The 26,413-nt window shown below is 39.0% G+C and overlaps 1 protein-coding gene across 1 annotated transcript in view; it reads left to right on the plus strand.

Moving 5' to 3' along the window:
- Positions 1-22,799: 22,799 nt before the first annotated feature.
- Positions 22,800-26,413, plus strand: part of TGFBI (transforming growth factor beta induced) — a 59,784-nt gene continuing 56,170 nt past the window's right edge. Inside the window, exon 1 of the mRNA XM_027849037.1 lies at positions 22,800-23,054. Coding sequence (XP_027704838.1) covers positions 22,921-23,054 — 134 coding nt within the window. The 5' untranslated portion in view covers positions 22,800-22,920. The remainder of the gene's footprint in view (positions 23,055-26,413) is intronic.

A 26,413-nucleotide genomic window follows, 5' to 3' on the forward strand; every position in this document is an offset into this window, starting at 1 on the left:
CCTTGAGTTTTGGGGTTCCCCTAGACCTCAACATATGGTTCCCTGATTAGGAAACTACCAATCTCAAGCTCTTCTCCAGCCAAGACTAGAAAGTATGCAAGCTTCTCCTCTCTCCCTATCCCTTTCTTGCCCTGCAGTTGGAGTTGCTCTCCAAGCACCTAGGAAGGCTTGGAGGTGCTTTCTAGGCCTGACACCTAGGTTCCATGTGGGTCAGATGGTTACTAGGCCATCTCAGACCAGGCATGCCTTCCACAACATAGAGGACAGATGCTCTAACTGGAAGAGTATGCCCAATTCTGTCGATTCTCTCAATTCCCTCAGATGCGAGGGAATTGGGAAAACTGCTGGTACTTTTTGGTTTCTTGAGGCTTACTCTTTTCCCTCTATACCCCAGGACACTCCATCCCCATGCCCATGACTGTAGGATTCCCCCTTCTCTCCTGGCTTCATGGCCACAGGATCCTCACAGCCATACTCAGCGGAACTTCCCTGAGATTTGTCCCTAGTTTAGAACTGGAAAAAGCGAGGTCTCCAAGACCTTGAAAAGGAAAGCTTTGTGCCTGGCCTTGAGGATCTAGAGGACCAAGATAAATTGTAAAAGTTCAAAGAAAAATTCTTAGGATTCTTCTAGAACAGCTAAAAAACATCTTAGCAGATTACATGATCATCAAGGAGTTTTGAGACACCTCTTTACAACTTTAGTCACTCCCTCCCTCCACTCCCTTCCCTTGAGTCAAGAGGGTATCTCAGTGTGGAGATTGCAAACAACCCCAGGTTTTTCTGTTAACCCCTCTCATAGAAGAGAGTTTCACCCTTCCCTGCCCCCACCTTTGAATTCATCCTCCTGCAGCAGCTACAACATGGGCTCTACTGGCAATGGCCTTGGGCCCTGGGGCAACCCAGAAAGCCTGGAAGTATTACCCAGGTTTGGCACATCCTGTTTACCAGCCAAGACCTTTGCCCTTTACCCCAAAAGAATTTGGGTCCCATTTGTTTGAAGGAGGAATGATGGGCTATAGGCCCTGAAAACCCTCTCCCTCCAGCTTCCCCTGAACTCTCCCATATGGTCCTGGTATTCACCTGAGGTTCCTTTCAGTATAATCCTTTCAATTGTACTTTCTTTGTGACTTTGACCCTGCCCCAATCTCCAACTGTCTGTCACCTCTAAGCCCAGCCCTCAGTGTCTGCATCTGGCCCCACCCTAGACCACCACTCCATGATTCCATCTAGACCCATTCCATGTAGCCAGACCTGGCATTGTTATTCATATGAAAATCTATGTCTAGTTAGCGGTATTGGTTTGGCTGAAGGATGAGTTCTTGACCAATGAACAAGCATGTATCATCATTACTCACTAGATTGTTTCAAACCAAAACTCACCCTCAGATTTTACACAAAGCATCGTGGAAATGACAGAGGCTGGTTTCACTGTTTAGGATTATTGCAATAATCAGAGGAGCAGCAGTTTTCTTTATCTTCTCTGGGAGAATTTTACACCCGTCACTATGCCATATTGTAGCTGGCTTGCTTACTTCTGGTGGGTGAGCACTCAAGAGGAGCATTGGCTTCCTGCCAGGTTACTTGAAGAAGACTCCACTCATACACAAACAAAAACAGACTGTTCTGCTAGGAAACAGTAGCTGTCTTCATCAAAGAGGGAGTTACTTGTCATTAGGTCATGTCAGTGGTTGACACAGTCAATCCAAACATCTGGAATCATTTGTACAGAAAGGAAAGTCATGAAGTGTGGGACCTTCTGACATGGCAATCTTTCTTTCTGTTCCTTGATTTATCAATCTATTTGTCTAGAATTGCCAACATTGGTCCCCAGGGTGGGTTGCAAAAACAAATGTTAAAAATGGGACATGACTTTATCACAACACAATGCCACAGTAGGCCAAGATTTTATTAATGGGGCTTATGATGATTTTAGGAAAATAAACAAGTTTTTGAGCCTTCATTTTTTAAACTTTAATCACCAGAAGGATTTTTTTTCCATTTCCTTATGTTTTGCTTTTTGTACACAAACATCCATCATGCCTTCTCTAATTTGGTGGGCCATTGGCATCCTTTCTCATTTGGATGCCAATTGGGTTTCCAATGATTCCATTCATATACAAAAAAGTAAAGTATGGTTACTTAACAAACAACTGCAAAAGAATGAAAACCATTGTTTTGGGAGGTAATGAAGCAAAATAAAGAAAAAAACCCTAAATCTGAAGTTGGGTTGCCTAAGTGTGAATGCTGGCTTACCCTCCTGAATTTAGGCAATCCATCGCCACAAACTTCAGTTTCTCCACTAGCAAAGTGAGAATAATAATACTTGCACTACCTACCATTAAAGATTGTTGTGAGGAGTAAATGAAATAATGGAGGTAAAGTCTTTTGCTAAAAGTGTGACATAAATGGCAGCTATTAAATTTAGTATTATCATTACAGTTATTGAAGAGTGTTGATCAGGACAGCCTACTCAATTTGATGAAGCCAAAGGGATTAAACTTTAGGGATAAATGTCAGCTATTACTTTGTTCTTATTTAATAATTATTATTTGTTGACCTACATTGTCACCTTGAAGTATATGCTCCTAAAAGCTGAGTTGCAATTTTTTTTAATGTTTTCAGGCATGTAAACACAATGTGATTATTCAAATATGAATTATGACAATCTTATGTTTTTTGCTTGTTTATTTTGTCTTTGTTATCCAGCACAATGCCTTGAATGTAACGGGCATTTAACAAATGCCTGTTGGATTAGTTTAGAATTGAATGATTCTGAGGGTTTTGTTTTTTTTTTTTTTTTTAGGTTTTGTTGCTTTTTGCCTTGTCTCCCTGGCAAAATCTTTCCCAAATCCTAATTCACAAATCCTACAAAAAAAGGCATACAAGACATTAATTAACCCCAAATCATGCAGCTAAAAAGGTTTTTAGAAAGAAGTTTGTTAAGTCAGTTTGACAGAGGAAAGAGTTGGGAAAAGGTATGGCTCTTTATCAAATGTCTTTGTTAAGTTTCATATCATATGGAATTCAGACAAGGGAATAAGGACAAGTAGCTGGGTAGCCAGAATGTGGGCAGTTAGGCAGTTTCCAGAAAAAGGCAGTTGCCAGGTAAGGTTGATCAAAATGTATACCATCAGGTAGGTATAAACATTCAATGTAATTTGGGTGAAGGCAAAACATAAGCTATTGGGGAACCCCAAAACACAAGCTTGGGGTGGACCCAAGACAAGACCTGGGTGAGCAGAGCCAAAACACAAATTTTTTGGGTGGACCCAAGCATTCCTTGCAGTGGTATCTGACTTCCTCAGAACATCTCCATGGTCAGCCTGACCTCTACAGTAAGCTTTGAGTTAGATGATTTCTAGCCACGTAAAGCTAGGTTAAAACAATATTAATAGACAATAAATGATAAAGTATTTTCCCTACAGTATGTTCATAGATCCAAGAGAGGGGTAAGCATTTTTTTTTGAAATGTTCATTCTTTGGAGTTTGGTAATAGCCATGTATTTAAAGAAGGTTTATATTATAACTCTGAATTACTGGATAGATTCTTATGCGATAGAAGAAGATGATTTGGAAGAACATAAAACAGTTAAGATGATACATTCTCTTATGTGGAAGGATAAACAGAAAAGAGCAATCCTTTCATTACAAGTTCTCTTGAGTCCTTATAAATGAGTTCACAGAGTCCACTCTTGTAGGAGGGCTGTGTGCTAGCTCCAAAGCCAGAAGGGCTACAATCCTGTCCTTAATATTGGTCTTGATTCCACGTTTAGCTTGAGATTTTTTTCTACTTGACTGACTTGGTTTTACCTCCTAGATGGTGAGCAACATCTTCTATGGCAAACTGATGCAAAAAATCTCTGGATTTTTTATTTGTTTGTTTAATAAAATGTCTATGAGATATCTCAGAAATTTTCACAATGAAAAAATCATGCAAAAATCAGTGTATAGATTCAATGTGAGGTTAGAAATTTGATAATAATCAGCAGATTCTTTTATCATAAGTTCCAAGGGCTTGTCCGAGATCTTTTGTTGACTAGAATTTGGGGTCATTGGTTTTTGGAAATCTTTTTACAGAGATTTAGGATTTGCAACAAGATTTGACTTATCATTCATCAAAGAATAAAATAAAAGTAAAATTTTCCTGACTAAAGTATATAAAGTATACTGGAGTAAAGTGTGGGAAACTTCATATGTTGTACAGTTCAAAGCAAGGCACTTTCTCACTTTTTTTTAAAAACAAAGTTATATAGTGGTTTACCAGACACAGTGAATGCTCAACATTAATTAGCCTCTCCTCCCAGGGATAATAAGCTTAGAAAGCAAATGATTTGCCTTGCTAGCTTCAGGATCAGATGGTGGATATAGGTTAAGGTACCAGGAGATTTCAGCATATCTGGACAATTAAAAGTAAATGCCCCAGGCTCAGTTTGGTTGTGCTTCAGCAGAGCAAAAACAAAACACACACACACACACACACACACAGACCCTTCCAAGAATCAAAGGCATAAACTTGCTCCTTGAGCAAAAATGGCAATGTGCTGTTTAAAAAACAAAAGCCAAAGGTTCTCTTGGGGGCTAAGTGTCAATTCCTCTGAACTTGGTTGGAGAATTGACTTAAGCAAATGAAGCTAATTTAAGTGCCTTCAGGTAGTGCCCATGAAAATATTTCACAGATATGCAGAATATTAACATTAGAAGAGATCTCAGTGGCCTCCTACTTCAACAGATACCTAGAAAAGAATTCTAGTTACAACATATCTTGAAGAGGTCATCTATACTTTGCTCGAAGACTTCAAGGTGGGAGAAATAAAGTACCTCCCCACAATTGCTTATCCCTCATTTGAAACATTGTAACAGAGATAGATAAATGAGCAGTTGAAACCTTCATTGAAAGGTCTCTTTTTGGCTCAAGCAATTTTGGAATTTATAACATCTTCATAGTGGCTTATATAATGGTCATAGCAATTGTTGAGAGTAGTAAAAAAAATTCTGATTCTATTTATTTGGTTCTAAGTAAAATACCCATAATGAAGAGTTAGTTTAATTCTAGGCTAGATTTAACACACACACACACACACACACACACACACACACACACACACACACACCGTGATTTGGGGCTAAATAGTGTCTTGTATGCTTATTTTGTTGGATTCATGAATTCTGATTTAGGAGAGATTTTGCCAGGGAGACAAGACAAAAACAACAAACACTTATTAAGTGCTTACTATATACCAGGCACTGTGTGAAGGACTGAGGATAAGAAAAATAGTACCTACCCTCAAAGAACTTACATTCTAATGAGGGAAAACATCTCACAAAAGAGTGATAAGTGACATGGAGTGGGGAGAGCAGATGGTAGCAAAGTGCTGAGAGTAAGAAGCAGAGCCAGTAGGGGAATGAAGCATGAAGATGAATCCTAAAATGAGGTTCTGGGAGGAATTTACTAGTAGAAGTTGTTAATCCTCTATATTGTTTCTTTTCTGAGCACCTTTGTAGAGCACCCATTCTAGACCAAGTAAATTAAACTTCTCCCATGAAAACAAGTCATCTAAAAAATTACACAAGTAGCTTTTTAAAAACTCAATAATCTGTGTTCTTTGATATGTGTTTATAGGAAGGAAGTAAAGAAGGAAGTAAGGAAACAAACATTTATTAAATGCCTACTTGTGTGTCAGGTACTGTGCTAAGCATTTTACAAATATTATGTCATTTGATCCTCATAACAAGGTTCATAAGTTGATGCTATTATTAATTCCCATTTTTACAGTGGAAACTAAGAGAGACAGCTTAAGTCACACTGCTAGTGAGTGTCTGAGACTGGATTTGAACTCAGATCTTCCTGATTATGGTTGTACCCACTATACTACTTAGCTGCCTCTAGGAAGCTTTTGTAACCTTTGTAAACTGAGTTCTACTTCAAATACACTGAGAATTGCAGTGCCATAAGCATTTACTAAATACCCCTTACTAAGGAAGATGCTATGGGAATTATGACTCTGGAACCTCTACCTACTTTTGGATTTATTGGGATGATTTGTATATAATTCTATTTATATAAATATGGGTCAAGACCCTGTTCTAATATACATTCTGTGATCAAACAGCAGGTTTCTGGAAGGCAGGAACAATCTTTTGCCTGGCACATAGTAGGTGCTTAATGAATGTTTATTGATTGATTGAAGAGCCATAAAACAAATAGCAAAGTTTTTAATTCAGACAGAATAGTAAGACAAGTCACATACAAAAATGATATGGTTCTTAGTCTTTCCTTTCAATCCTCTCTCATTCTCGTTTTACTCCTCTTGATCATACACAAAATATAATACACAAGAATATGTGTGATATTGCAGGTACTCAAGAAATCAATAACCCCTGAGGAAACTCAATTTGGAGTGGGAAAACTATCATTAGATGCAGATTTAGATCTGGGAGGAAGTTTAGAGCTCATCTAGTCCAACCCTTTCATTTTACAAATAAGAAGGCTCAGTCCCAGACAGTTCAATCAGTCAGGCAGGCAAACATTTGTTAGGTGCTTACTCGGTGGGAGGCACTGTGCTAAGTGCTGGAGATACAAATATGAAAAAGAAGCTTACAATCTAATGGAGGAAGACAACACACAGAAGGAAGCTGAGGAGGGTAAAGTATCTGGCAAGTCCAAAAGGAGTGCAATGAAGAGAAGGGAAGAGATTTAAGGCTGCCTTCCTTAAATGGATGCTTTGGCAGCAACTCTTGGCTCCACTTTCCATTCAATCAGACAGAGGGCACTGAGAGTATTGATGAAGTGTGTGTATCAAGGAGATGCAAAATTACAGAATAATGAAGTTTCTTGAGAGTATGATGGTGAAATCCAAAAGAGGATAACTGAGTTACTTTTAACTTACTTTTAAGGAGTCATAGACACTAGCTGCATGTAGCAGCTAGGCAGTGCAGTGGATAGAGTGCTGGGCTTGGAGTTAGGAAGACCTGAGTTCAAATCTGGTCTTAGATACTTACTAGCTATGTGACCCTGGGCAAGTCATTTAACCCTGTTTGCACATGTGTGAAATGAACTGAAGAAGGAAATGGTAAACCACTCCAGTGCCACTGCCAAGAAAACCCCAAATGAGGTCATGAAGAGTCAGATATTACTGAAGCAACTGAACAACAACAGCATTGAAAGGTGAAGAATTGAACCCAGGACTCTAAATCCAACACTCTTTCCACTGAATCACTCCTGTGCATAGGTAGAAGGGGTGAAAAAAGATTTAATTGTTCTCTGTCCTCTCTCAGTTTCATTTTAGTAACCAGCATGGAAATCTTCAGATGCCTCTCTGGTATTTTCATTTCTCATACTGACTCCAGGGATTATCAGGAATTTGCCAGGATTCCTTGGTTTAGGGAAACTGCTGCAAACTCACCTTCCTCCTTATCCTTGCTCAGTTCCACTGGCAGTCAGTCATCCTACTTATAGCTGGAGGTCACGTGTGTCTCAGTTCCTTCAGTTTATTCTTGGTTGTTGCCAAACAGCATTCTGAACTCTGTAAAATATGCTTCCTCCCACTGTGTTTAATTTTGTTGATGATAAAAAAGCTTTTGACAGTAGAATTAAAAGCAGAATTAAAAGCTCTCCTCCAACAAGGTGTTCCATGTATATATTAAGATCTGCCATATTTCTTGATAGACACAACAAAAGACATAATTTAATTTGATGATACTCTGATTATCAGTATCAAGAGGGGAATAAACTAAGGATATACAAAGAAACCTGTCAGGGTCATGGAGGATAATCTGGGCAAAGTGTAAATGGAAGAGGGATGAAATGCCATATTTTGTGATCTTTAGGAGGCAGCTGGTAGCACAGTAGATAAGAGTGCTAGGCCTGGAATCAGGAAGACCTGAGATCAAATCCAGTCTCAAACATTCTAGCTGTGTAACCTTGGGCAAGTCATTTAATCTCTGTTTACCCCAGTTTCAATTGTAAAATGCACAAATAAGTGCACCTAACTTGCAGGGTTGTTGTGAGGATCAAATGAAATGATACTTGTAAAAAAGCACCTAGTGCAGTGCCTGACACATAGTAGGTGCTGTCTAAAAAATTATTTCCTTCTCTTTTTTCTTCCATTCCTTCCCCTTCCCTTTATTTTTCTTTCTAGTTTGGTATTGATTTGCATCTTTGTTCATGGGCTGACTGTGCAGATAACTTATTCAGAAGTGATGCTCATGTCTTATCTAGTCCTTTCCTGTCTGTAAAGAAATTTTCAACTTGTTTTTTTATATTGCTCAGTCCTTACTATGCTTAGTATCTCCTCACTCTTTTCTTGAAGAGAGTATTTGTAAATTAAAAGCAAAATGCTTATGACTAATCAGTGAACCTTTGGCCTCTTTCATTTGTTAATCTTGTACTGTATTTTCAGATACAGTTTTCACTGAACCAAAGCACAGGGCCTATACCTATACCTATTCTTGCATTGAAGTCACTCATTGACTTAACTTTGAAGATCTTATCAAAATATTTATATAATTTCTTTGACATTTTATTCTCTGCAACATATTCAGTGCATAAGCTGCAACTACCTTCATGACTATCTTTTTTGTTTTTGTTCATCATGAGCCTCTCAGAATGAGATTACCAAGAGTCCCAACAACAAAATCAATTTGGCTAACTTCCTTATTTGCCTCTCCAAAGAAAATCTTGTAAACCATCATTCCATTTAACAGCAACTTCTTTACATTTTCCGATTTCTTTAATATAGAGAATGTTAAAATTGATATGGTTCTGTTCCTAAAGAGCATGTCAAATACAAAGATCTTGTATTTCAAGTATCAATCAGCCTTTCTAAATCATGTAAAAATTGCATGATCTTTTATATCCTCTGTCCTTTTATTTTTGCCATTCTGCCCCATAGTTGCAAAAGCATAAAATGGTTGCATAGGCTTGGGTGCCATTTTGTATTTTTCTTTATTTCATGGGTGGCCATCACTGATAAAATTTAGTCACCTAATGGACAAACTACTGATGATATCCTACTTCTTACTTTACTAGGCCAATTGTGAGATAGCAGACTCTCAAGAAACTTAAATTCAATAGGAGGGATATAACCTGTGTACAAACTGGTTTGACAAAAAGTAGAATGTGATAAAAGATTCAGGGAAATTTTGAGGAGAGAAATATTATTTTCAGCTGAAGATTCAGATTTTTGAAGGTGGTGGTACCTGAGTTGGGTCATAAGAGAAAAGAAGAGAAGGAAGTATGTTTCAGGCATGGGGACAACCTACAAACCAATCTCTTGGCTAACTAAAAAAATTCCTTTGTAAATTGAAGAGTTGCTTTAAGTTAATAACCATCCCAGTGACTCCCTATTGTCTCTAGGCTCAAATATAAACTCTTTTTTTTTTATCATTTAAAGGTCTTAACAGCCTGATCTTTTCTTATCTTTCCAGTCTTCTTAATGTTTTTGAAAGACTTTCTTCCAAAAGCTTATCTCCTATTGATATCATCCTATTAAACACACACACACACACACACACACACACACACACACACACACACATAGACACACACACACCACTCAATGCATTCCATCTCTTTTCTACTCATCATATTAAGGGAAGCTGAACTGGTAAGGAAAAAGACTGGGAGAGAGGTTAAGGAAAAAGGCCTAGTTGTATCCCAAGGCCAGGGAGGTGAGGTACTGCACATTTAGGATCCAAAAGGGGAGAGCTGGCACTTGTTCTTTCCCATAGAAAATACAAACAATTTAATCTCTTCCACAGACTCCATGGTCCAACTCTGCTAGCCTTCTTGCTTTTTATTATACACAAGAGTCTCATCTCCTTTCCTTTGTATTGACTGTCCCCCGGACCTACTTCTCTCTTCTCTCTCTCTCCCTCTTTCTCTGTCTCTGTCTCTCTCTTTCTTTCTTTCTTTCTTTTTCTTTCTTTCTTTCTTTCTTTCTTTCTTTCTTTCTTTCTTTCTTTCTCTCTCTCTCTCTCTCTCTCTCTCTCTCTCTCTCTCTCTCTTTCATATCAGCTTTGTAGATATCTTGTGTATATCTATGCAGCACCCCTCTGAACTCAGTCTTCTAATTCTCATTGGCACTAGTAGGTTGGATGCCCAGAGAAGTGGCTGACAATAATACCTTTCAAGGTACTATTGATAACCATAAGGAATTGTGGTTTTTAACACTCTTGCACACAAGCCCCCATTCAGTGTATCCACCATTGTCAGTCAACCAGTAGATCTCCATTAGCTTTTAGAAAGGGGATTCACTAAGAAAGTGTACCAAGAAAAGTAATGGTTACTAAACAATCCCCAGAATCCTCTTTCCTGGCATACGCAAAGTTCTTGGGGAGTGTGGGCTCAAATAATGGTGATGAGGTACATGTGGAGAGAATACATGTGACCAAGGCAAACCTCCTAACTCCTAATCCCAGTTCTTTTCTTATTTTACAATCCTTGAGAGGTTCCCCTTAGGTATAGCTCTCTGCTAGACTCAATGGATCAGTGCCTTTTTAGAATACATGATCAATATTTCTCTATGTGGGGTCATGATTCCTGAAACTTGCCATCAGGAAGGAAAAGAAGTAAAAGGTATACATACTCAGTTCAGACTCAGTAACTCAGGAATCACTGGCCCTTCCAGTTCTTCAGCCAACCAGAAAGACTTCAACAACTCTACAGTACCAATCCCTCGGTCATTGATGGCCAGAAGTAAACTCACTAAGCCTTCTTATGTTAGATTAGGATTAGGCTGACAGTAACTCTAAAGACTGAAACCAGGCAGGTAATGTCTGCATCAAGGACTGTTTTCCCCACATTGGCTGGTCCCCTATTATACCTTTATATTCACATATTGTCTTCCCCATTGGAATGTAAGATACTTGAAGACAGACTATTTTCACTTTTTATTTGTATCCCCACCAAAATTAAATGTCTATTCATTGATTGATTCCTCATTGGTTTGTTTTGAAAATATATATTTGTAGACATAATCTTGTGCTGTGTTTTCGTCCAATGAGGCATCCTGATAACATGAAACCCAGAAATTTTTGTTGAGTGAAATACTGAAAAAGGATTCTCTCAAGGGAAAGGGAAGTCACATTTAAAGAAACTTATAAGGAAATACTCTTTTAATGCAGTAGCAATTTAGTCAATACTACATCAAACACTGAAGGCATGGCCCCTGCCCTCAGGGATTACAAAAGCAATTAGATGTACCCAATGGTAAATACATATGATTCTCCATTAAGCTCTTGACTAGCATACACCACATGGTTTGCATTGACAGTAGGCTGCCAGGGATTGTTAAGTAATTCTAGCTGATCCATGGAAAAATGGTTCATATTCTCTATGCAGAAGAACAAGTGCCTTGTTGGATGCTTTTTGGATTCTGAGTATGCAGGAACCTACCTCTTTGGCTTTGGGAAGAAAATAGACCTTTTTTTTTTCTCTTGGCATCCTCCCCAGTCTCTTACCTCACCAGTACTGTTCCACTTAACAGAATTCATAGAAGAGAGATGGAATGTAGCATTGAGTGTTGTGCGTGTGTGTGTGTGTGTGTGTGTGTGTGTTTAATAGGATGACATCAATAGGAAATAAGCTGTTTAGGAAAAAACGAGTCTTTCAGAAAAAAAGATAAAGAAAGCATCCACTAAAGCCTTCCTTTGTGCCAGGCACGATATTACACACTGGAAATACAAATGCAAGCAAAAAGAAATACAGTCCTTGCCTTCAAGGAGCTGACAATCTCACAGGTGAGACAAAATTATGGAAAACCTTGGAAAACAAGCAAGGGAGTTTGGATATGAGCCGATAAAAAAGAGTAAATTCTTATAAGGGTGATGACATGATGTTTGGGGTGAGATTAACAGGACAGTAGTGTGTAGGAGGGCTTAAATGTGAGACAGATGGAAGGCAGATTTTATTGCCATTATAATGATTTAGGTGTTAGTTGATGAGTGTTTGGGCTAAAAAAGTGGTGGTGGAAATGGAGAGAAAGACTCCAAAAGAGATTTGAAGGAAAATAAAAGAATTTTGGAACTGATTAGATGAAGAGAAGGGTTCCAGAGGAAGGAGGATGCAGAATTGAAGGTGACTCCAAGATATCTAGCCTGGGATTCTTGGGAAATAGTAACAGAATTGGAAAAGTTGGGAAGGGAAGCTGGTTTGGAGGGACAGTGGGAGTTATATCAACCCTAGGCTGATTTGCCAAGATCATGGAATCTTCATCTCAGGAGACCTTTTAAAACAGGATAGTCTCATTCTTTTGGCACATTTGATGTACAGTACCACACAAGATGGGGTATTTAAACTCTCATTATCCATTCAGTCTTAGGATTACATAAACTCTCCTTATTACACTCATTATTCCACCCAAAATTTAGAGGTCAAATATAACATCAAGCACTGAACCCAATGGCAAAGGTACCTACAAACTTAAGTTCTGTGTGTTCCTCTATCAGTATACTTACCTGGGTCAAATCAATGTGAAACCTCTTGTAAAAATCCGTTCCCTTGGAAAATAAAATTGTTTTCTGACTAATGAACAGTGCTTGGCAAGTCCTGAGTGATTAAGCAAGGCAGAATCTTATTTGGAAAAATTTTATTGTACAGTTGTGAAAACAAAATGCCATCCAAAAAGTGAAGAAAAGAAAACCTCCTATCTTTGGGTTGGATTTTGAACTCTAGCTGCTAGGATCTAGCAGCCTATTATTCAACCATAGGCTGCAGGTTTTCTACATTTCCACTGTCCAGAGGCCTAGCGACCTTTCTTTACAAGCCCTGGAAAAAAGGAAATAACTCCACGTGAACCCAGTTTCCTTTCACTGTTTCATAGGTGGATTTTACTAAATTTCCAACAACTACAATTATAGACAAATATTATCCATAACATCCATAAAGAAAAAAATGTTGCAACAAGAAAAAAGCTCCATAAGAGCAAGGACTGTTTCTGGTTTCTACCTTTCTTTTCCTAGGGCCTAGCACAATGACTTGTAAACTTGGAGGGGAGGTAAAGGGAAACAGACCAAACCTATGATTTCAATAATATAGGGACCTCTCCGTGATAAAACTCCTTCTACCAATGTAGAGGCCCTCAGAGTTTTGGAAAGTAGTCTGGGGCACTGAGAGGGGAAGTGATTTTCCTGGGGTCATACAGGCAGTATATGTCAGAAGCTGGACATGAACTCGGATCTTTGCAATTGTGGTAGGTTCTCTGCCCACTATGCCTTGAAACCTCTTAATAAATTCTTATTATTTTTGGAGGTAATCAGGGTTAAGTAACTTGCCCAGAGTCACACAGCTAGTTAGTGTATAACACCAGATTTGAGCTCAGGTTCTCCTAATTCTAGGACCAACGTTCTATCCATTGCGTTAGCTGCCCCCATACTGCTTAATAAATTATTTTTTAAATGAATTGAATACAGAATGTGATCTGGAGAATAGTTTTAGACGGGCCATCTTGGAGGTCAATGAGAGCTGAGACTGAATATCAGCCAACAAGTATTTGCAAGTGAACTTTGTTTTAGTCTGTGGATGTATTCCCCGGGTAAATGGAAACCTCGTTTCGGTGCACTGAGGTTATTTGTTCTTAAAATTGACTTCTGGGGGCAACTAGGTGGCGAAGTGGATAGAGCGCCCGCCCTGAAGTTAGGAGGACCTGAGTTCAAATCCGGCCTCATACCAAACACTTGACACTTATTAGCTGTGTGACACTGGACAACTCACTTAACCCTAATTGCCTAATAAATAAATAAATAAAATTGACTTCTATAAAATTTAAAATCATTCTGTGATGCTGCTCTTTATTTGGTTTGGTAAGCTGGAGGTGTGGAAAGACTGCTGGATTTTTGCTTGAACCTGGGTTCAAATCTTACTTCTGGGTAATCTTAGGAAAGTCGTTAACCTCTCTGGCTCTCAGTTTCCTCTGCAAAATATTAGACTTGGACTAGATGACATCTAAAATCTTTTCCACCTTTACTGAATATTCTTAAATCAGAATTCATGAGAGAATGGGTTAAGGGAGTGGCTACATATTACTGAGGTAAGTGAATTTGATTCATGGATCCATTCAATATGAAAGCTTGCCACAGTTTTCCACCATCCTACAGACAAGTTTGCACTTTAAAGTCAAATAAGCAAAAGGCAGGATGCCCTCTGGAAATAATTATGACCATGTCAACTGTCCTAACTGATGCCTGGAATATAATTATTAATCCAAGCTTTCTTACTTTTGCCTGCATGTGCTTGATAAAAGGAGTCCTGTCTTCGGTGGGGCTCAAGAGGAGGCTGGATATTCTTTTGCTTGCTCTTCTACAGACACATCTTGGGCAATTTTCTTTCTTGGCCAAAATGGGACCAGAATTTATGATTTCCCTTTGATGAAAATTGTGTGGAGCAGTTAATTAATCATGGCACCCATTAATTAGGACCACTTAGTACAGTAATATTTTCCCCAATTAAACATTTCTGGGAGTTGTTCTCTGCACCATGTGAAAGTCACCTTTTTATATAAAACTCCTGAAGAAGTTTTATATTTACAGCTTCAAACAATCCTTAGATTGTTTAGCATAAAAGGGGAAAAAACCTTTCCAAATAAAAATTCCTTAATGTGAAAAAGTTTCCCCTCTTTGGCTTAGGGGTCATCTCTGGGGATAAATTAGATGCCTGATTTTTCTTCCTGCAGCTATCACTCCCATATTGTAATTTAGAATGTAATCTAGAATGGAAATAACATGAAGCATCCAGTCACAACAAGGATTATTTACTTTAGAATATTTCTGCAATGTAAGGATTGAAAGTTGGGAGTTTGGGGAAGGGAGAGCCATGGATGGGGGCATTAGTGTGTTTCTTCTAAATAGTCAACTATATACTTTTCCTGTTGAATTAATGGAAAAACCGAAGTCAGATAGTCACATGGAGACTACTGCTCCAGCAAAGTTGGCATGTGTATCATGAATTCTGACTGTGTAGACTTGAGGTTCAAATCTGAGTTTAAAAGCAAAATTTTATAGAGGATCCTTCACATCGACTCTTCTCACACAGCCTGTCCTCCACCATCCCTAAAAATAAATACCATTTCTCTGGCCTCCCTTGCAATGTGGATCCCAGGGACTGCTATGGGCTGAAATCCTAAAATAGGATCTCTTCAAGCCAAAGGGCAGTCACATCTGTAGGAGATGACACTTCAAAGGAAATTCTATTGTAATGAAAGAGCAGCTGTTTAACTCTCCTCTCTCCTAATACTAGAAAAGGTGGAATAATAGAAACTGTGCTTGACTTCAGATCAGGAAAGACACAGACTTTCACATCCTGCCTCTGTCACTCACAGTAAAAATGGGCAAGTCATGGCCCTCTCTTTGCCATGTGCGGTCTTTTATACAAAGAAGGTAATAAAACGCATAGTACCTGCTTCAACCAGCATGCTCTATTGTTATCTAGGCAATATCAAGAGAACATGAAGAAGTCCCCCAGTACATTGGATGAACCTCTTGTGACAAAGCTCTGGGAGGACCTATATAAAGAGTAGCACATGATGGGCAGGCATGGCTGGGTTGTCATCTGCATTGTTTTGGAAAGGATTCCTACATTGAGGAGATCATAGATTTGATACCTACCTTCCTGGGTAGTGTCTGAGGACAGTAGGCCATGCATGTAAATAAAATGGTACATAATTATTTATTGTTGTTACTTGGGCAGTAACACAGCTTCAAATACAGCTAATTCAACTTGTGCTACTATTCCTATTTCTTTATGGAACTGGGTTCTTGCTTTCTGGTTCTCTTGCCTCCATGATCAGTCAAGAAATATACCTCTATAAAAAATAACTGAGTCATAGTACTAGGAAGCATAGTAGGTAAATAAATGCCTGATGATTGATCAATCATTGCCAAATCTCCCCTTTACTCTATAGAGAATCATAGATTTAGAGCTAAAAATAAATGACCTATTCCAATCCTCTCATTTTGCTCCTCTAAAAACTGGAGAACAGGTTCCTGAGATACAGAGAAAGATAAAAGCTCCCGGTCCTGAGGTCCTGTCCTTATTGGTCTTAGGAAATTTGTCTGATCCCCTTGGAACTCAGATTCCTCGTCTATAAAAGGAGGGGATAGATTTGGTGGCCTCTCAGATCCCTTCCAGCTGTAGTCTAAAATCATATTATCCTATGAAATACAAGCAAAGTAGAATTCAACCTTTACAAAAATAAGAGAAAAACAATGAGGAAAATGAATCACTAACACAGTGACTTTTTTTCCCCCAAAAGGGAGATCAATCTAAGAATTCAAAACTGGGAATGCAATCCAATACAAATAGTATGCTCCACCAACAAGAATTAGGTTTGGGGAAAAGTCCATTTATGTGTCCCTGGCAGTTGAAGCCAGCTGTCTTAGGAGTAGTTGGCACTGCTAACTGAAGAGCAAGACAGAGGTCATTTCTGCCCTGGCAAAGTTGTCACCTACATGACTGCAGTCGATTTCTTTTCCTTTCATAGCAGCTATCCTGGTAGCAGTGGAGCCAGCATAACCTCCTCAAATTGCCAGGAATGCTGTCTGGACAGAATGGCACCCTAGAGACAGATCTCGTGCTTGTCTGTTGAGATCTCCAATAGTTTGCATTGAGAAGAGCTCACAGAATATGTTAGAGGAGAGCAGCAAGCCCCTTACACTCTGGTGGCAATGGACTCTTGGGTCAAAGGACCTGAGTTCAAAACCCATTTCTGATGCTTCTTATCTATGTGACCATGAGCAAGTTATTTAAGCATCCTGAGCTTAAATTTCCTCTATAAGATGTCTTTTATACAAAGAAGGTAGTAAAATCCATAGTATCTGCTTCAACCAGCTTGCTCTATTGTTATCTAGGCAAGGTCAAAAGAATATGAAAAAGTTCTATCTATAAGATGAGAAGACTGAACTAAGTTCCTTCAACCATAGCCCTGAGATCCTAGGTAGGTTAAGTTCTATACCTAGCAAATAGTTATTCCTACTTCAGTTTTTACCATGCAATTACAGCTGTGTTCCTTACAGAGGCAGTGGTACAGTGACAAAATGATTACACTGAGCCAGAAAACTTGCATCCAGATTAAGAATCTGTTCACATAAAAGCTGTGTGACCTCAGGTACTTCACTGTACTTTCATGAACCTCTGTTTCCTTCTCTGAAAAAGGGTTAGCTGTGTGATGCTAGGGACAATGCAGGTGATGCTAAACAACAAGAGAGAGATGCACAGAGGAAAAAGGGAGGAGGGTGTAAATGAGCATATTATCAGTGATGACTTACAAGAAATGACATAAAAGACATCATCTAGGAAATATAGGGAACAAGGATGGTACCTGTGATTTTATTGGCATAGGGAGCTCTCTGGGAGAAACTTCTCTACCAATAAAGATGGGCATCTTCTCTGCAACTTAGCCTTAGTGAGTTGCTTAGAGCACTGAGGTTAAATGATCTGCCCAGAGCCACACAACTAGTAGGTGTCAGATGTTTCCAGGAAAAGTATGATTGGTAAGAGGAGTGAGCCTAACTGCCCAAATGTTGCATTGCTGCCTCATTGACTTTTAAAAAACTTAGAGAAAGGTTCTCATATGTTGATAAAACCTCATTAAAGGATTTAGAAGAGAAAATGCACCATAATCTGCTGTTCTGCCTGGTTTCAACTTCAGGGAACAAGATGCCCCTCCCAGGATAAACTCATCACCTCTAATCTCATCACCAGATGCTAACTGAAGCCTTAATCAACACCAGCTCCCTTAGCCCTCTCTCCCCTCCGATTGAAGAGCTGATTTGATAAAGTACCAAAGTCTTCCCAATGCTTTCCTTTATAGATGTCAGAAACTGGACTTTTAAGTCTCACTTCATTCCTCCCATCCCTGCTTGCTTTACTGCCTCCTTTTGTGTGTTGTTTCTCTCCACATTCATTAGATTATAAGCTCCTTGAGGGATGAGACTGTCTTTCATTTTATTAGTTGCATTCCAAGCAATTAACACAGTGCCTGACACATAATAGGCATTTAATAAATGTTTATTAGATTTGATTGGTTCAAAGGTATGGATAGGTTGTGATTTTCACTTTTAATAGAGAAAAGTCACACTGATAAGATCCATTGAGTATTTAACAAGATACAACCACTCTAAGCCTATTTTCTTTACCTGTAAAATGGTGATCAGAGATGGGCTGGTAAATGTTTAAAAACCTGCTTTGAGCTTACCTTAAAATAGTAAGTAGTATCTATCTAAAACCATCAGCAAACATTATCTGTAATGGTGATAAGCTAGAAGACTTCCCAGTAAGATCAGGGATAAAACATGGATACCCATTATTATTATTATTATTCAATATTATACTAGAAATACTATCTATAGCAATAAGAGGAAAAAAGGAATAGCAATGAAGAAACAGAACTATTACTTTTTGCAGATGATATAATGATATACTTGGAGAATCCTAGAGAATCAACAAAAGTAGTTGAAATAATTTGCAATTTCAACAAAGTTGAAGAATATAAAATAGACTCACATAAATCATGAGCATTTCTATATATTACCAAAAAAGTCTAGTAGTAAGAGATAGAAAGAGAAGTCTAATTTAAAATAGCTGTAAATAATATAACATACTTGGGAGTCTACCTGCCAAGACAAACCCAGGAACTATATGAAGACAATTGTAAAACGCTTTTCTTACAAATTAGTCAGATCTAAACAATTGTAAAAATATTAATTGTTCATGGGTAGGCTGAGTCAATATAATAAAAATGACAATTCTACCTAAACTAATTTACTTATGCAATGCCATGCCAATCAAACTGCCAAAAATTTATTTTATAGAGCTAAAAATAATCATAACAAAAATTCATCTGAAAAACAAAATGTCAAGAATATTAACAGAATTAGTGGGAAAAAATGTTATGGGAAGGTGGATTAGCTGTACCAGATCTCAAACTGCATTACAAAGTAGTAATCATCAAAACAATCTGGTAGAGTGAAGGATCAATGGAGTAGATTAGGTACACAATACACGGTAGTAAATGACCATAGTAATCTAGTCTTTGATAAACCCAAAGTTCCAAGCTTTTGGGATAAGATCTCACTATTTGACAAAAACTACTAGGAAAAGTAGAAAGCAGTTTGGTAGAAAGTAGGTATAGATCAACATCTCATATCATGTACTGAAATAAGGTCAAAATGAGTATATGATTTGCTAAATAAAAGGTAATACCATAAGCAAATTAGGGGAGTGTTGAATAGTGTACATGTCACATCAATGGATAAGGGAAGAATTTATAACCAAACAAGAGATAGCATGTAAAATGGATAATTTTGATTACATGAAATTAAAAAGGTTTTGTGCAAATAAGACCAAAGCAGCCAAGAGTAAAAGGGAAGCAGAAAAATTGGGGGAGGGAGGATTGTACAGCAAGTTTCTCTGATAAAGGCCTCATTTCTCAAGTATAAAGAACTGAGTCAAATTTATAAGAGTAGAAGCCATTCCCCAATTGATAAATGCTCAAAGAATATGAAGAGGCAATTTTCAGATGAAGAAATTAAAGCTATCTACACTCATATGAAGAACTACTCTAAATCACTTTTGATCAGAGAAGTGCAAATTAAAACAACTCTAAGGCACCACTTCACATCTATCAGATTGGTTAACATGACAGAAAAGGAAAATAATAGATTTAGGAAAGGATGCGAGAAAATTGGGACACTAATGCACTGTTGGTAGAGTTGTGAACTCATCTAATCATTCTGGAAAGTAATTTGAAACTATGCCCAAAAGGCTATAAAACTGTGAATACCCTTTGATCCAGCAATGCTACTACTAGATCTATATCCCAAAAAGATTTTTTAAAAAAGGAAACAGACCTATATATACAAAATTATTTATAGCAGCTCTTTTGGTGGTGGCAAAGAATTAGAAATTTAGGGGATACCCATCAAATGGGGAATGACTGAACTAGTTGCAGTATATGATTGTGAAGGATTACTGTACTATTGTGCTATAAGAAATAACAACCAGGATGGTTTCAGAAAAACTTGGAAAGACATATATGAACTGATGCAAAGTGAGTTGAGCAAAACCAGAAGAACATTGTATACAATAACAGCAATATTGTAAAAATGATCAGCTGAGAATGACTTAACCGACAATACAATGATCCAAAACAATTCTGACTTATGATAAAAAATGACAGAGAAAGAACTGATGAGTTTTAATATAGATCAAAGCATACTTCTTTTTATTTTATTTTTTTCTTGGGTTTTTTTTTTTTGGTCTGTATTTTCTTTTATAATATGACTAATATGGAAATGTATTTTGCATGACTACACATGTATAACCTATATCAAATTGCTTGCTATCTCAGAGTGGGGAGCAAAGTGAGGGAAAGAGAAAATTTGGATCTCAAAATTCTAAAAAAATGAATGTTTAAAAAAATTTACATTTCATTGGAAAAAATTTAAAAGTAAGAGCTAAAACAAAACAAACAAACAAAAAAACAACAACCCTGCTCTGAGTAGACCTGACATGCTTTTAATTTGTATTATTAACATTTTCTCCCTTACTTTCTTAAGTCTAGACAAACAACAAAACAATAAATCAAATCCTGATGTGTAGCATTTTCCAGGGTGTAAATGCTCCAACAATGCACTCTCAGAGCCAGTTGGAGCAGGCTCCAGCACACTCCTGATGAGGATAATGACTCTTGCACTACCCATAACACAGAATTGTAGGGAAATTGTTTTACAAACCTTAAGATGATATATAAATGTGAGCTGTTATTACTGTTCTCAACTTCAGGACCCAGACCTAGAAAATAGAAAGTTAGTCCTTAGATAATCATTGTCTTTTTTAATATCCCAAACCCATTTATTTCCTTTATGCTTTCGCTCCTGCCCCTAGATTTGTAGCTGGGAAAATTACAACCTAAATAGGGGAAATAAATACATCCAGCAATTCAAGAAATATTTGTTTAAACTACAGTTACCTTGTTCCTCACTTTTGCCTGAAGGTGACCATGATGACAGAGCTCTATAAGGAAGGTATAACAGTGAACTATGAACTCTGACATGTTTTTCCAAGCCAGAACAGCTTAGAAAAAGAACTTATCTGTGGACTGGGGCTGTCACATGAGGTACAATCTAGCTAAATTTTTTAAGGTTTCTCATAGGAGAGTTGGTAATCAAGTGATGATATTTTTTATGGCCACAGCAACTCGTGAATGAAGGGATTATGATTTGCATCAATGGAAGATGTAACCATACTTATAAATCAAAGCTCTTTTGTTGTATATAAGGGACAGAAATTGGAGGCATGGAATTAGGAGAGGATTTGGTATCAGGGGACCTGGGTTCTAATCCTGACTCTGCTACTTACTCCCTGAGTGATCTTGGGCTTCTTTAGGTCTCAGTTTCAATCATTTATAAAAAGGGAAGTTTGGACTTAGTTGGCCTAAGCACTGAGGAAAACACAAAAGTTCTGCTTGGAGGAAAATGGAACTCAAACATCCTAATTTCCCAATCTAGCCCCGGCAGGGTAACTGCTGACATTTCCCCTCCAGGTTATATTAGACCCTTTTAATCAATCAGTCAATCAATAAACATTTATTAAGTGCCTACTATATGCTAGGCATGGTGCTAAGTGCTGTTATTATGGGATTCATTTTATAGGCTCAAAGAAGGACTTATAGACACCAACTAGCCCAACCCCCTTATTTTATGAATGGGAAAACTGACCCAAAGAGGTGTCCCAAACACTCATAGCCTGTTTGTTTCAGAGTTGAAACTCAAGTTTCCTAACTCTTTCTACTACACCACTGTGAAACAATCTTCAACTTCTTCTAAATCCTACACATCCTACCTACCCTTATTCAGCTCAAGTCCTGGTTCCTCCAGGCAACTTATTTCTTGATTACTTTCTTAATTTTTTTTCTTTCTTAATTACTTTCACCTTCAATGCCCTCCTACTTCTCCCTTGAACTTAGAGAGTATTTATGTTTTGTACCCTGTGACTCTGAAAAAGATACAACTCCATGGTGCTCTAGGCAATTCTTTAAGGTTATAAATTACAGAGAGAATGCCAACCTACATTGCTAGAGAGTTTCCTCATGCAGAATTCCCTCTGTCAATGAAACCAAAAGTCCAGTGCCCATCTCTCCTACTCACAGACCTGCACTTGATTATAAACTGCCTTGTATTAGTTACTAAGTGCTTCTACTCTTTACCATTTATCTCTGCAGCTAGAAGGCAAGCTCCCTGAGGGCAGGGACAATATCTTATTTATCTTTGTAATCTCGCTTGAGGTCTAGCAAGGTTTCTCAAAAGTCTGGGTGGAGTCATTGATTTTAATTAGGCAAGGTGATTTGAGCGTGCTTCTTAGACAAAGCTAGGGCTCACAGGGTCACATGAATGGGCTGCCCATTGGACTGGGGCTGGCATCTGTTTGGGAAACGTGGGGAAAGTTGCTTGGCACCCTTCACTTTTTGCTCTTGGATCCCGGTAGAATCTAGCCCCTTTCAGAATCGATTCAGATTTGCCTCTCAGGATCTGTATGAGTGAACCAACACATATGTGTAGGGTGGGGAAAGGGGGAGTTGCCTTAGAAGGGAGAACAAAGGAAGGGGAAAATGAACACTGCGGAAGGTTCAGGGCTATCCCCAAGTGTGTGGTGGGGGTGGGGTAGGGAGGGGGTGCTGAGGGCAGTCGCCTCTGGACTGACGGTAACTCCCCATTGCAATACATTGCTCAGGCGCTGGGGCTTCTCCGCCCCCTTCCAGCCTCTCCCTCTCCCGCTCCCTTGCTCTTATTTAACCTGGCTCCCCAGTTGGTGGATCTCTCACTTCCACTTAGGAGCCCGACAGTGTATGCGTGTGCGTGTGCGTGTGTGTATGTGTGTGTGTACGGAGCTGCAGCTCCGTAGCCTCATTCCCTTCCTGTCCCAAGACCATGAAGTCCTTTGTGTGGCCGCTGCCCCTGGCTCTGGCTCTGGCCCTGACCCTGGGGGAGACCCTTGCAGGGCCAGCCAAGTCTCCCTACCAGCTTGTACTCCAACACAGCCGGCTCCGAGGCAGGCAGCACGGGTAAGCCTGGGACAGCAAAAAAAAAAAAAAAAAAAAAAAAAAGAGGGGGCTAGAGAAAGGAGGGAGAGGGGGACCCAGGAACTTCAGAAAGCAAACTCCACTAAAAACTTGTTTCTTTCTCAGGCCATTCATTGCCTCAGTCACTTCTATTTCTTTTTCCTGCTGGACAAGTTGTTTTGGGAGCTAAACAAAAAATAAAAGATCCCAAACTGCAACCACCTTTTTTGAATTTCCAGCCTCCCTCCCACCAAAGAAAACAAAGTTTCTGTGTCAGATCATGTGCTCCAGGGCCCTGCCCCCAGAACTGGCTTCCCGTTGCTTTTAGGGGTTTGTAGCTTGGAGGGGACTGACTTTTTCTTGTTTCTGGGATAGTTGGACAACCTAAGGGAGAGGGTATGGGAACAGGTTGGAGCAAAGGTTTGGGGTCAGTGTATTGCCAAGGGCATGAGTCTGTCAGGTTTAGATAAATGAACTGCCCCTATCCCACATCCCTACCTCCATGGCAGGAGTGGAGCTCCCTGGGATAAGGAGAGTGGGGTGGATCTCTACCACTTTCCCTCTCTCTGGTCACTGGAGGGGGTTGGTGCTTGGACCCTGTATATGGGCTTAATTCTTTAGAGGGAGAAAGGAAGTCAATTCAACAAATCATCAAGTTCAACCTATGTGCCAAGCTATGTTCTAGGCTCCGAGATGGGGTGGATAAAGTTTGGATAAGGTGGGCTTGAGGCAGCTTGGCACAATGAAACAGATACTGATTCTGGAGTGAGGGGACATGCATTTAAAACCTACCTCTGATGCTTAACTACTTGTGTAAACTTAGGGAAATCACACCTTGTCAGGTTTCAGTTGCTCTGTCTGCAAAAGAAGTAAAAGAAAGGCAGGATCGGATTGTAGAAAGAGCACTTGGGGTCCAAAAGCTTGGATTCAAATCCTGCCTCTCTCTACAACCTTGGGGAAGTAACCTAACTTCTGTGGTTCTCAGTTTCCTCAATTGTAAAATAAGGGGGCTGGACCAAATGACTGTTAAGGTGCCTTTCACCTCTAAATCTATGATTCTATGATATCTAAAACTAGAAACTTTTTATAAGGCATGAGCTCTGCTCTCATGGAGCTTAAATGATAAAGGGAAAATAAGACATAAATACAGAAAACTATAATACACAATAATATATGATATGTACATTAGGGAAATGCAAATCAAACAAGTAGGAGGTATTTTCCTTCTAAGAGGAAGGTCATGGGGGTGAGGGGATCAGAGACAGTATCATAGAAGAGGTGACATTAAGATTGAGCTTTATAGGATAGACAGAAACTCAACAGTCTAAGATGGAGAAGAAAGATGTTCCGGGCATATGGAAACAGTGTGAGTAATGATACAGAGGTAGGAAAGCCCATAATATGTTTGGGGGGGAAGAGTCATCTGTATCAGTCTGCCCCTCTGTGACTGAGTCATTTACTCTATAGTGGTCCTAGCAAATAAAACATGAAGTGACTAAGGCAATCTCTGCTGCTCCTGACACTACTGCCATGGAGTTGATCCCAAGTAAAGGTGGGGGAGGGATTACAGGAGTAATTTTCATCTTGGTGAAAGTCCGAAGACCTTTGATTCACCATCATCAGCCATCTATTCTTCCGAAGTGAGGAAGGAAGCAGCAGATATTTTCTTTGATCTCCTCTTTAGCTTAAATATCTTTGCTCCACATCCAAAGAAGATGATGCAATGGATATAATGCTGGACTTGAAATCAGGAAGATCTGAGCTCAAATCCAACCTCAGATACTTTCTAGCTGGGCAAGTTACTTAATCTCCATCTACCTTGGTTTCCTCATATGTAAAATGGGGATAATAATAGCTCTTACTTCCTAGGGTTGTTGTGAGGATAAATTGAAACAATATTTGCAAAGTGCTTTGCAAACCCTAAAGTTCTATACAAATGGTACCTAACTGCCCTTAGGCAGTTAGGAGGCTCCTCCTGGGATCTACAAATGGTTTCCATGGTCCTACAGCATTGTCTGCCCCATGGGTGTAAAAAAGCCCTTGATGTGAGGTAAGGGTTTCTTCCTGTAAAAATTTTTTCAAAATCAACTTCTTCCTCCTTCACCCAGGATAGCTCCCTTTGCCTGAGGAGCAAGAGGATAAGCCAGAACATTGGAAAATGAGAGCTAGAATGGGCTTAGAGATCATCTAGTCCATCCACATAATTTTACAGATGATTTAAGTGAGGCGCTAAGAAGTTAAGGGGCTTGTCCAAGGTCCTATCAGTCTGAAGGGACTTTATGGGTTAGTGTAAAGAATTGTGGAGAATATATGGAGGACTTCTATTCCAAACCGAGTTTTGCCACTAATTCACTAAGTGACCTTTGACAATTCACTTATTCTTTCAGTGAGAGTTTCCTCAAGTGTAAAATAAGGGGAGGTGACTAGATTTATAAGGTTCCTTCTGGCTCAACTATTAGGATACTCAGCCCTCTGTCTGTCTCCCAAATTCCATTCTTGGTTTAATTTCAGTCTTTCTAGGCAGAGGTGTAACTTTCTTCCTTGTAAAAGTTTTTAGAAGTTAAGTTTTCATGTTAAAAGTATTTTAAAAGGATTTCTGGGGGAAAAGGACAACCTAAAATGTTGATAAAGTCATAAAGATGACTCAAGGAATTGTGGCAGTGATCCCTGGAAGATGTATTTGTCCTGATCTAATGCAATTCACAAAAGAGTGACTAATAATATTCTATAGCAATACCTCAAATTCATTTAGTAGCTCTCTTCTTTCAAACTTATAGAACTTTCATATATATGCTGTCATATCACTCCTCATGTTATCCCCCCAAAAAGCAGCAAACTGGGTCTGCTTATCTCTATCCAAGATAAAGATGCTAATCAAGGCCCAGAGAGGCTGTGGCTTGCCCACAGCCCGCCCCAGAATTGGTAGAACCAAGATTTGAACTAAGGTCTTCAAGCCCCTGGCTCAGTTGAACCTTTGGAGTGTTGTCTTTGTGCACTGAGCTCTTGGAGCACTTATAAAATGATCAGCAATTGCCATTCATGACAAAGAGTAAGAGATTAGGATGTGGTAAAGGGTATGGAATATACTACAGAGACAGGCATCCCGTACTTTATTACACTCTCCATGCATGCAAAAAATGGAACAGACTAATGTGCTACCCCTCCATGAAAGCTGTGTAGCTGATTCCTGATGTGTTTTTCAAACCAGTTAACATTTGTGGCTAGTGTTAAGACCTGGAAATGGAACTTTGGTGATAGATGGTATTCAGGCCTGACAGATAGAGGTAGACTTCAAAAAACAAGTGTAATGGGGAATTCAGATGATGATTCTAGGCAGTGGGGAGACAGATCTGCCTGTAATT

The sequence above is a fragment of the Vombatus ursinus genome, unplaced genomic scaffold (assembly GCF_900497805.2).
Source record: "Vombatus ursinus unplaced genomic scaffold, bare-nosed wombat genome assembly UNPS02007284.1, whole genome shotgun sequence".
Classification (NCBI taxonomy): domain Eukaryota; kingdom Metazoa; phylum Chordata; class Mammalia; order Diprotodontia; family Vombatidae; genus Vombatus; species Vombatus ursinus.